The sequence below is a fragment of the Gobio gobio genome, assembly GCF_949357685.1.
Source record: "Gobio gobio genome assembly, chromosome: 12".
Taxonomy (NCBI): Eukaryota; Metazoa; Chordata; class Actinopteri; order Cypriniformes; family Gobionidae; genus Gobio; species Gobio gobio.
This window is the reverse complement of record NC_137105.1, coordinates 50,123,209-50,135,319: the sequence shown is the minus strand read 5'-3', so window position 1 is coordinate 50,135,319 and position 12,111 is coordinate 50,123,209. Positions and strand designations below refer to the sequence as shown.

Below are 12,111 nucleotides of genomic sequence, written 5' to 3'. Positions count from 1 at the left end.
CATACTCAATTCTAGTCAGAATATGAGTCTGATTCTGCTCTGTTGGGCTGTGATTATGGGGCGTGTTTCAACCGAACCAGGAAAGACCTCAATTGGACAGACCCACAACCAATCAGAGCAACGGAGCGACGCATAACGTTAGTTGTCAAATGTCAACAGAACTCAACTGCACTGTGTTGCCAAGTCCGCAAGTTGAAGCGACCCCTATTATCTGATTTACAGACTCAGGAATGCGAATTTTAGCTGCCAGCCCTGCCAAAATAACACATATTTTACCCCCCAAATGCCTTTTTTTCCCGGAGAACCCCCATGGAAAGCTATTGGGCTTGTTTTTTGCTAGTTTTGAGGAACGTTAGCAATTGGGCGGGTTTTGTTGTAAAAAACTTGGCAACCCTGTACCTGCACACACGCTGGAATAAGTAACGTTAGAAGAAAAATATGAGTGTAAACGATCTTTGCCGGTGTTGTAAAAAAATAATTTAAGGATACCCAGAGTACTTACCAACACGATCATCATTTCTGAGAGAAATAGTAAAGGTGAATGCATATACGAACAAGTTCTCCATTTAGGATTAGAATAAATTCAACACAAGCGCCTTTGATGACGTGGATGATTACGTTAATGTTGATCATCTGTCCATCATCGTCTAAAGCCCGCCCTGACAATTTCATTGGTCCAAACAGTTTCTGTTCGGGCATAATTACTCCTCAACGGATCAAGTCCAGACCGAACTGCCCGAGTAAAAATGTTGTGGGCGGGGCTAAGTTCGGCTAGCATCCAGGCTACAATACGTCCATTATAATTAAACATTTGCTCGACATGATGCTGGTATTACTGTAAAGATTAAAAAAATCGGTTTCATTAATTGCAATGGCAAAAGTTTGTTGAACAAAACGCCAATAAAGTCATACTTGTCACGGGACTTCACGATGAGCGATCACATATCCACATAATGCGTGAGGTTATTAATGTACAAAACATCCAAAAGTCTTTATTCCATGATGGGAAGGGCTCATGCTTGTGCTTCAAGCTGATAGTCACATTATATGTACGACATTTGTACATTTTCTCGTCAAAATGCTGCTCCCACAAATATTACACGATATAATATCTAGGCTGCTTCATAAATCACCCAGTCTTTTGATGAAGACGGTTGCTATAAAAAAGTAAATAAAAAAACTTTGCTATTGTCAGTAATTCTAATAATATTGTGACACTGACATGTCAATTTCATAGCACAAGACACGTTTTATGATCAGTTTAAAATGTTAAAAGGTTAGTTCCCCCAAAAATGAAAATTCTGTCATTAATTACTTACCCTCATGTCGTTGGACACCCGTCAGACCTCCGTTCATCTTCGGAACAGAAATGAAGATATTTTAGTGTAAATCTGATGCTCTGAAAGGCCTCCATTGGCTCAATGGCACTTTACACTCTCAAGACCCTTAAAAGGCACTAAAGACGTCGTTACAAAGTCCATCTCACTACAGTGGTTCTACAATAACTTTATGAATCGGCGACAATAGTTTTTGTGCGCAAAAAAAACCTAAATAACGACTTACATAGTGATGACGATTTCAAAACACGGCCTCATGAAGCTTCCAAGCGTTATGAATCAGTGAGTCGAATCAGCGGTTTGAATCGCCAAATTTCAGCAGTTTGGCCGTTTGACACGCGATCCGAATCATGATTCGACTCACTGATTCATAACGCTTCGAAGCTTCATGATGCCGTGTTTTGAAATCGTCATCACTATATAAGTCGTTATTTAGGGTTTTTTTGTGCACAAAAACTATTCTCGCCGATTCATAAAGTTATTGTAGAACCACTGTAGTGAGATGGACTTTGTAACGACGTCTTTAGTGCCTTTTAAGGGTCTTGAGAGTGAACCGTGCCATTGAGCCAATGGAGGCCTTTCAGAGCCGTCAGATTTCAACTAAGTAATTAATGACAGAATTTTCGTTTTTGGGTGAACTAACCCTTTAACAGTGTAAAAAGCTCAGTGTGCATGAAACTGCATTTCACCCCCCTTTAAATTCAAGAACACTGAATGAATGTCTTCATGGAAAGACTGGGAGATTTATGAAGTTGGCATGTCATACCTATATGGGGGTCGGCGGAGCTGCATGTGTTTTGATGAGAAAATGACACCTCTGGCCATTGATTCTGTTGGGTCGTTTATCAGTCACAGATACTGTATGGACAATCTGACCTAATATGGCTCAGTTTTTCTGTAGATCTGGCTCTGTCGAGCGGCAAAAGTGATTCTACACCGGCTAAACTGGGTTAACCCCATGCATTTACATTGTGGGGTAAGGCACAGTTTTCCCTCACGTGGACTCCGCCCCCACGCCACGCCCCCAGCTATGACCCGACGCCGACCAAGTCTATGCCGTGTTTTAAAGGCGTCCTGTTATGTTGATCTTTTTTTAGTGTGTAATGTGGCAGTTTGAGCATGAAAAAGGGCTGTAATGTTTCAAAGTCACTTCAAAGGGAGTTATTTAGATATCACAGCGCACTGTTTCTGAAATCCCTGAAGATTTCCCGCCCAAGGCATATGTCATATAAAGGGGCGGGGCCTGGTTGAGTTGGTTAGTAGTGTGTTGAAACTCACGGTTATGGTAAGGGTGTGACATTCTGAAACACGCTCGAAGCGTTTAGATAGTTTAACCACTGTAAATGAAGAAATTAAACTGCAAATATTAGTACAGTTGTAGGCCTATTATCAAAAATCATTATTTGCCTATTTTTTTTATATACTACTACCAGTCAAAAGTTTGGAATCATTGCGATTTTTTTATGTTTTTAAAGAGGTCTCTTCTGCTCACCAAAGCTGCATTTATGTTATTAAAAATACCAAAAAAGCTGTAATATTGTGAAATAGTATTAAATGTAAAATATCTGTTTTCTATTTGAATATATTGTAAAATGTAATTTATTCCTGTGATCAAAGCTGAATTTATAATCATTACTCCAGTCTTCAGTGTCACATGATCCTTCAGAAATCATTCAGATATGATCATTTGCTGCTCAAGAAACATTTATGATTATTATCAGTGTTGAAAGCAGTCCTGTAAACATTTTTTTAGGATTCTGTGATGAATAGAAAGTTCAAAAGGACAGTATTTATCTGAGATAGAAAGCTTTTGTAACATTGTACGACTGTTCAAAAGTTTTGGGTTGGTAAGAATTGTTTTATTTTAGAACTTAAAGATATGAATACATTTATTCAGCAAAGTTGCATCGCATTGATCAAGTGACAGTATAGATATTTATAATGTTGCAAAAGCTTTATATTTCAGATAAATCCTGTTCTTTTGAACTTTCTATTCTATATATAAAAATTGTACACAACTGTTTTCAACATTGATAATAATCATACAGCAAAATATCATATCTGAATGATTTCTGAAGGATCATGTGACACTGAAGACTGGAGTAATGATGATAAATTCAGCTTTGATCGCAGGAATAAATTACACTTTAAAACATATTCAAATAGAAAACAGTTATTTTACATTTTAATAATATTTCACAATATTACAGCTTTTTTGTATTTTTAATAACATAAATGCAGCCTTGATGAGCAGAAGAGACTTTACATTAAAAAATCTTAATGATTCCAAACTTTTGACTGGTAGTGTAATATATAAAAATGTTTGTCATATCAAACTTTGGATCAAGATTAAGCTTACCGGCTACTTTTTATTTTCTTGTAAACTTGTTCTGCCATGTCTGTGTAAATCAGACCGAAACTACTCGCTTACATTATTTCAACATAGCCATTAGGCTGCTGTTATAATCATTATCACAATTTGAGAGATCATTCATTTGGGGTTTATCAAACCGGCAATCTTTGCTCTTATTAATCTATTACTTGTTCCAGAGAACAATTGACTTGGGTAAAGTGGGTCCTGGAATGGAAAAGTTTGGGAACCCCTGATGTAAGCGGTGACCTCGGATGTCTTGGTCAGCTAGAAGATTAAATCTCTCTCTCAAAAACATGGAGAGAGCGCATTCCAGTCAACCAATTCTATGATTAAGTAAAATCTCATGACCTTGAATTTTGATTTATAAATCACTCATTAGAAATCACTCAAAAAGATAAGGATATACAGTATATTGAAGCGGCAGTGGATCCCAGAATCGGACCCTTCACAAAGCATGAAAACCTAAATCAAGACTTTGTAACAGGGCGTAATGATAAACTAACCACATAGTCAACATTTAAACCACCAAACACATTTTAATCAGCATATCATGTTAATAAATGAGCAATATAACATGTGGAACTACTTCCTTCCGCCACAGATTCAGATCTCAAGTTGACGGTTTAACAGTCGAGCTCAAGCCTCTGTTACTGATTCTGAAACATCACTTTAGATCTCGAAACGCAGGAAGGCGGAGTCGCTTCAGTGAAGATTATTGTGTAATGAGAGAGAGATCGACTAAACGAGTGTATTACCTGCATCTGATATAGCATTCATTCTTCAGCTCCATGTCCAGATTATTATATATATGTGAATGTCCGCTGAGGAAAGCGATATCTTCATCATGACAGCACTAAAGCAACTTCCCTGTTCACAACCAGTCACTCATAAAGACAGTCTTTGCTGCATCTTATGGTGTGATCATGTGACTGTCACTGAAGTCCACATCACCATCACTAACGGACCCTTTCTCAATACCAAATACAGCATTTTATTATTAAATCAACAACAATAGCCATTATTAAAGACAAAAGGAAAGAAACACAAGCAAACAATTCAGTCAAGCGTACAAAAGCAGCTCTAGTGCAGGATTTAAAGGTCCCATGTTGTGGATTTTTATTTTACTGTGTGAATAATGAGCTACACACTGATCACAGATCAGGCATTAATGAACACTGTTACTCACTGTTTGTTGCCGTGCTGTCGAATCCATATCGTAAAAGCATGTGTTGACATTGCGACTGAATTAAATGTAAAAAGTAAACTGAATCCATGTTCAGTTTCCAAAAGTGGGCGTTTCTAAATTTGTGGGTGTTTTAAAACTGATAGGTGTTTATAAACCATGCAATGAAAATGATCCCCTTCCACCCGACCCCACCCCTAAACCCTGTGACGTGGGCAAATCAGGTAACAGTGGAAAACACCCTCTGTTTATGGCCACGCCCACTGATCTAGTAACTCCTACTATCCTGCAGAGACCTGTAGATTCCAGATCAGCTCGCCTGCGCTTTCATTTTCTCAAAGGCAGAGCTGGACACACAGGGCTTACACTTATCGCCATTTCTAGCCACTGGGGGATCATAGACAGGCTAGGGCAACTCATATTAATGTTGAAAAACCTCAAAGTGAAATGTTCATGCCATGGGACCTTTAACCCTCTGGTGCTCTTCGTTTAGGGGTTGCATTGGTTGACACCTAAAAATTTTACTTTCTCCACCCCAGTAAAACCAATGCAATTTATTTTTCTTCAATAATATTTTTTCTTTTTAATTTTGTATTTTGAGATGATTTGATGGTATTTTTTAATATTTATGCAATAATTAGGGTCTATTTTTGCCATTGAAATAAATATTTTTTAATTATTATTGCAGTATTTCAGGTTAAAATAGAGACGAGGCCTTCAAAAAAATATTTTGAAGGCCTCGTCTCTATTTTAACCTGAAATTAGCGGATTAGCGCCCTCTTTAGGAATTATTTAAGAAATCATGCAACCATGTGTGTAATCTCTAGAGGTCTCAATGGAGAGGCTTGAAAATTCCCTAATTCTCTTTGAACACATTTAATAATTTTTTTTTTTGATGGATCTGAATATATATTTTAAAAAATCTCAAAGACTATTATTATAAAGTTTTAGATATTTTTTGTTTGTTTGTTAGAAATATAGATTTTTTTCTGTGAATTTGTGTTTTTGCAGATTTCCCATTCATTTCCTATGGTGGTCATTTTTGACCGAAGAGCACAAGTGGGAGTATTTTTTTTTACGACCAATTAGCATGCTCGAATCATGCCCTCAATTATTTTGTGTGTTTACATACCCAATGCTAGAAAAGTCACCAAGTTTCATATCATTCTGATGAAGCTGTGAAAAAAACATTCACAGAAAAATTCTAAATGTGGTTCGTAGATTCAGTTTTTCATAGGTGTGTGTGTGTATAAGTGTGCATGTGTGTGTGAGTGGATGTGTCAATATCACACTCTTGATGTTTTTGAGTGTCACCCCTTCACTCCTGTGTACATTGTGATCGATTTGTAGATTGTACACTCAAATATTCAGAGAATTTTTGTGTTTTTGCCGATTTCCTATTAATTTCCTATGACTGAAGACAATGAACGCTACTTTTTTTTAAACGACCGATTGGCATACTTGAATCATGACACCCAATGCTAGAAAAGTCACCAAGTTTCATATCATTCAGATGAAGCAGTGATTTTTTACATTTCAAAACAGAAAATTTTCCGGTCAGAAGTGACCGAAGAGCACCAGAGGGTTAAGATAAATATAGCCTAAATATGAAGTTATAAAACTTAACTTACTTCTTAACTCAAATCTGTTCGCTCTGGAACAAGTAATAGATTAATAAGAGCAAAGATTGCCCGTTTGATAAACCGCAAATGAAAGATCTCTCATGTTTATCCACTATCTCTCTCCATCCAGTAAGAGCCAGGGGCAGATTCCTGAAGGACTGTCTGAGATGAAGCTGTTCTCTGCGGGTTCATGAGCGCTGAGCGGCCGCTGACGGCCTGGAGCTCACATCTGAGAAAGAGTCTAAATGTTTATATACAAGTCACATATTTCAGGTCTAAATAACTACATTCTCGCCTAAAAACTCCATTCTGTGACACAATAACAGTAGTATTTGTAAGAAATATGATGGATTCGCTCGACCGCCATGACAATCGTCTCAAGTGGAGTGATACACACGTTGAAGCGGTCACTGTTGCCAACAAATTTTCAGGGGAAGTTGCTAAAGGCAGATCGAGTTGTTGCTAAATGACGTTGTGACGTCATTGCGCTATTACGTCATTACGTAATCGCAAGGTAAAACTTCGCCATTATGTAACGCGTAGATATTATTTGAAATGCTAATTTAGATTTGTTTGTAAAAATAGATTAAAGCAATGTGTTCGTTAATATGTACGGATCGAGCCCTACACATAACGTGCAAGATAAAAAAAAATATCTTTGCGCGCAAAATTAAAAAAATTAGTTCCCTCGATTTTCTAAACCGTCCACACGATTTACTCATTTGTTCCCTCGATTTATAAATTGTGTGCACGATTTAGCCTACTAGTTTTTTTCCTGCATGTCATATGCAGGGCTCCGTAAATATGCTACCTAAATGATCTTCCGGTTTTTACAGCGATTTCCACATTTCCCCAGTGATCTTAAGGAATTATGAATGAACCGCTTGGCCTATTGAGCTAGCTTGTACGTGTATTGTTTGGATTAGAGTCACTTTCCAGAAGTTGCTAAAAGTTGCCAAATAAATTAAAAAAAATTGCTAAATTTGTTGCTAGGTGCTTTTAGAAAAAAAAATTGCCCCAGGGAGTCTGAAAAGTTGCTAAATCTAGCAACAAAATTGCTAAGTTGGCAACACTGGAAACGGTCCCAGTGCTGATACTGGAGGAATATGATCAGATTCGAGAACTGTTGTATAAAATGATAGCTCAATAACTGATGTGTGGCGTTTCTCAGATCTAGTGGGGAAATGTATCGGCGAGGAAGCAAAGTATGAGGGCGTCGAGATGCTTTTCAATGCCATTCAGCAGCCACTGCTAAACAAACAGGTACGAACCGCCAGATGCTTATCTAACGTACTGATGTCATTTCCTCAAATGCTGCCGCTTTCTGCTAATTGTGCCCTTTCTCTTTCATGGGTTGCTAACAGATGACGTACGTGTTGCTTGACATCGCCATCCAGGAGCTGTTCCCCGAGCTCAGTAAGGTAACGCTCTTCTGTACGGTATCCACGCTCTGACACAGAGCTGCTCGCCATGCGCATTAATGGAGCTTCTGCTGTTTTGTCTTTTGTAGAATCAGAAGACGGGCCTCTCCGTCTCCTCTAGATGGATGTAAAACATTATCAGAAGTCTCAACAGCAACACAACATTATAAAGCATTTTATTGCACTACGAAAATACAATTATTTATTGACTTGTATGCCATGATTATTTCATCCAATCATTGGAATCCCTGCCTTATTTGTCAACATCAGGAGGTCTGCATCAAGTAGAAATCAACTTCATTTAACCCACATCATGACATTATCAGTGTGAAAACATCCTTCAGACCTCCGTTCTTACATTCTAGATTGATTAAAAAAAGACACATACAGAAACAAGTAAATAAAAACATAATTGAGACACTTCATGTAATTTCGTACAGTTATGTGTTGTGTGCGGGGAATAAAAGGGGGTTTTGTAAATGTTCTGGCTTTGCTCTCAGTAAATAAAATTGTAATATATCCAGCTCTTTTGTCCCTGGTCATGTGTATTCAAATTAATTCATTTTAAAAATATGTGCTTTATAGGAGCATGAATAGCAACTCAAAGGCCCCGTTTACACTGCATGGTTCAAGTGACCCAATTCCGATTTTTCCCTCTCATCGGATTTATGACGTGAACATGTAAGCAGGAGAAAACCGCATGAATATCCTCCGATCGGATTCAGGCCTCACTCATATCATGTGGTAATAAATCCGATATGATTCGGATACGTGCTCTTGCGGTCAAATCGGATATTCCCCAGTAAATGCGAGTCGTACGTCATTGAAAAAGGGACGGAGGCGAATGACGTCAACTCAGGTGGACACGAACTGCGATCACATGACACTAATGGTGCGATCAAGCGGCTCCTCCCCCAGTTTCTCCTGAAGCCGATACTGAAGTGACTTAAACTGCAGTTCATGGACTGGCCACTAGAGACAGACTCCAGAAGGAGCAGAATCTCATTGAGCTCATGTTAAAATGCCCAACTTTACAGCAGAAGAACACATGTTTACAGTCTGGGACACATTGTGCTTTTGGTCTATACGGCTAATTTTGCCCTTCATGACGACTGTGAGGGGTGAATGTTTTATAACTCATTCGTTTACATTATATAAAGCCTTAAAGTCCTGCATAATTAAGGGCGTGGCCACTTTGAGTGACAGGTGGATTGCTGTTTATCTGCTGTCTGTTAGTCATGACGTCACTTCAGCTCCGCCCACGTCCCGCCTCTTTGCCCATTTTCTGTTATCCGGGAGTGACGCGCGATGACAAGATGGCGACGGCCAGCTCGACCCGACTTTACGCTTCAAAACTGCTCTTCAGATCCTATGGGTCTGCGTCCATTGCATATCACGCCGTTTTACTTCCTTTTCCGGGTCAGAACGTCTTGGGCCGATTCGCCAGTGTATAGTGTAAATACAAATATCAGATGCGGGACGCTTTTACAAGATGATGTAAGTGGGTCATCAGAAAAAATCGGATATAGTAACCAAATCGGAATTGTGCCTCAAGACCTGCAGTGTAAATGCGGCCTCAGAAAAGAGGTGGTGATTTCTAGCCAGACAAACCACGATCTGTAATAGTCACAAGTTGTGCTAATTAATCTTCATCATCAAGAAACATGACAAAATAAATAACTCTACCCGAGAGAAATCGCACGAAAAAATTTACAAATTATAATTGAGAGAAAAATATTAAATTATATTTTGAATGAAGAAAATAGGACCATCAAGATTTCTTTCTTTTTTAACAGTGAAGCCCCACTCCATTTTTTTTTTTTTTTAAAGGAAAACTCTCGACTTTTTGGGACTTTATCTTATTCACCGTATCCCCCAGAGTTAGATAAGTCCATACATCCCATTCTCATCTCCGTGCCATAACTCCCCACCGCTAGCCTAGCTTAGCACAAAGACTGGAGGTAAACGGCTCCAGCTAGCCGACTGCGCAATAAGAGACTAAACGCCAACATTTTCCTTTTTACATGTTGTGATGTGTATAGTTACATTGTGTATTAACCCTTAAAGACCAAGACAGCCGCCCGCGGTTAAAAATAACTATTGTTCTATAATGTTTAATAACTTTTAAACCGCTAATCCAATCTGTAATCCTATGCTGTAAAATGCACTGTAAAGAGGAGAATCTCAGCTTTTCAGAAGTATCACATTTCTCGCGATTGATTATTTAGAGGCTCCATAGTGAGCACGGAAGCGTCATCAAAATCTGCCGCATTGATTCTTCAAGGAAACGCATGTGGGTTGTTCCCCCGAGCCAAACAGAAACGATTGTTGATCATTAGTCCCACCCCTCCCGAGCCCAGATTCGTTGAAACTCTCATCAACTCAACCAATAAACAGTGTTTGGTCTTTTGAACCACCAATCACGTGTTTCTCTGACACAACGTGAAAGTGTGTGTGTATTTGCGTGCATGAAAATAAACAGAAATAAGCGCATGAAGCGCTCTCTCGCATAGCACAGCTCACAAAAATCAGCATATTTCTCTATCTGTATGCAGTTTGTGCTTTACACCCTGAACTTTTTTGGACACATCTACTCAAAAACGCCTAGAATAATATTATAATAAATGTCTATAACATGCTGAGGGATTGTTACATTTAGACCCAATTTCATCTGGAAGTCTAAAACAACCAAGTCTAACTTGCTAAAGGAAAAAATCCAAACTTCATGAAGTTCTGTTTGAGTACACAGTAAAAACACCACATTTTTGCTACCGTTTTTCTTATGACACTTGATGCTAACTGCTAGAATGAGTGAGAAAAACAAAGAAAAGTAGAGGCAAGTCAGGCGCCCCAAAAATGTTCTAGGTCTTTAAGGGTTAAGACTGATGGAAAATGAAAAGTTGTGATCTTCTAGGCCGATATGGCTAGGAACTATTCTCTCATTCCTGCGTAATAATCAAGAGCTTTGAGCTGTACCATGAGTGCAGCGGCGCAATGATATTACACAGCGCCTGAAAATAGGCTATCTTCCATTAACATTACCAACGTGACAACCTGCTTACACAGAGAGACCGGCTGGGGACTATTTTATTTCCATGTTTTCACTGTTATACGGTAGGGGTCGCTATTATACATCATCTGAAAGAGTACAGAATCTCCTGATCAAAACACAGCAAATAAAAAAGCAGAAACAAGTGATACAACCATCGCTTAGTCTTTGTAAAACAAATGCAATTTTCTCAGCTTTTTGTTCAAAATGCAGCTTTTTTTATGAAACTTACATTCAAGTGCTGATACAAAAGACTATATCAGCTCAAACTATATATATATATATATATATATATATATATATATATATATATATATATATATATATATATATATATATATATATATATATATATATATATATATATATATATATATAAAGAGAGAATTTTTATTTTTTTAAAGAAGAGGCTGTGTTGTTTCTTTGGATGCATTGCATGTTCAGATAATCATAAAACTAAATATTCGGGGGTGTATGAAGTATTTGTGAAAATTATCAAAAAATGCTGGCAGTGGCTGACAACTTTTTAAAAAGTAAACGCTGGCGGGGAAAGAGTTACAGACAAACTGTATCACTGAATACAAAACAATAAAAATCATCCGGCTAAAAAAGTCGTCATAAATCATACATGATGTATTTCTACCTTCGATTATTGTAATAATGAGAATTTGAGGTTAAAAGTGCTGAATCGTCATTAAAATACAATCACAAAAATAGACCTAAAATAGCAAAAATAATTTTTCATAGAGGTGTAGAGTAAATATAAAGAGGTGTAGAAAACGCCTGTATTGAGGATCTCTTCATTGCACTAATTGTCAGTTAATCTGAACTGTTGACTTCTATAAAGGAAACTAATCTTTGGGTTACAAAGTCTTTTCCTCTGACTGTACAACCACACACAAATGGCTACATGTTGTTACACAAGTACATTAAATAATCTCACTGGCTAAACAATCATGACCCAGAGAGCCCACACTAGCAGGATGATGGGCATGTAGCCTCGATGTCCAATGCAAGAGCTGGAAAACTGAATGCGTCCTTCCAGAGCTGGATGAACTCTCTTTCTCTCTGTGATATAGCTGGCAACTACTGCTATATCCAGGTCGCCTGTGGAAGACAGGACAT

General features: G+C 38.0%; 2 protein-coding genes across 6 annotated transcripts in view; one reads left to right on the top strand and one right to left on the bottom strand.

The window, feature by feature from the left end:
- Window positions 1–8,461, top strand: part of snx14 (sorting nexin 14) — an 82,845-nt gene extending 74,384 nt beyond the window's left edge. For 3 of the 5 annotated variants that reach the window (XM_079830688.1, XM_079830686.1, XM_079830690.1), the window contains 3 exons: window positions 7,688–7,779; window positions 7,881–7,937; window positions 8,027–8,461. In XM_079830688.1, the coding sequence (XP_079686814.1) occupies window positions 7,688–7,779; window positions 7,881–7,937; window positions 8,027–8,068 (191 nt within the window). In that variant the 3' untranslated portion in view covers window positions 8,069–8,461. The remainder of the gene's footprint in view (window positions 1–7,687; window positions 7,780–7,880; window positions 7,938–8,026) is intronic. The other 2 variants (XM_079830689.1, XM_079830687.1) reach the window with 1 other exon arrangement.
- Window positions 8,462–11,386: 2,925 nt separating this feature from the next.
- nt5e (5'-nucleotidase, ecto (CD73)) overlaps window positions 11,387–12,111 on the bottom strand; it is a 31,612-nt gene continuing 30,887 nt past the window's right edge. The window contains exon 9 of the mRNA XM_079830429.1: window positions 11,387–12,093. Coding sequence (XP_079686555.1) covers window positions 11,933–12,093 — 161 coding nt within the window. The 3' untranslated portion in view covers window positions 11,387–11,932. The remainder of the gene's footprint in view (window positions 12,094–12,111) is intronic.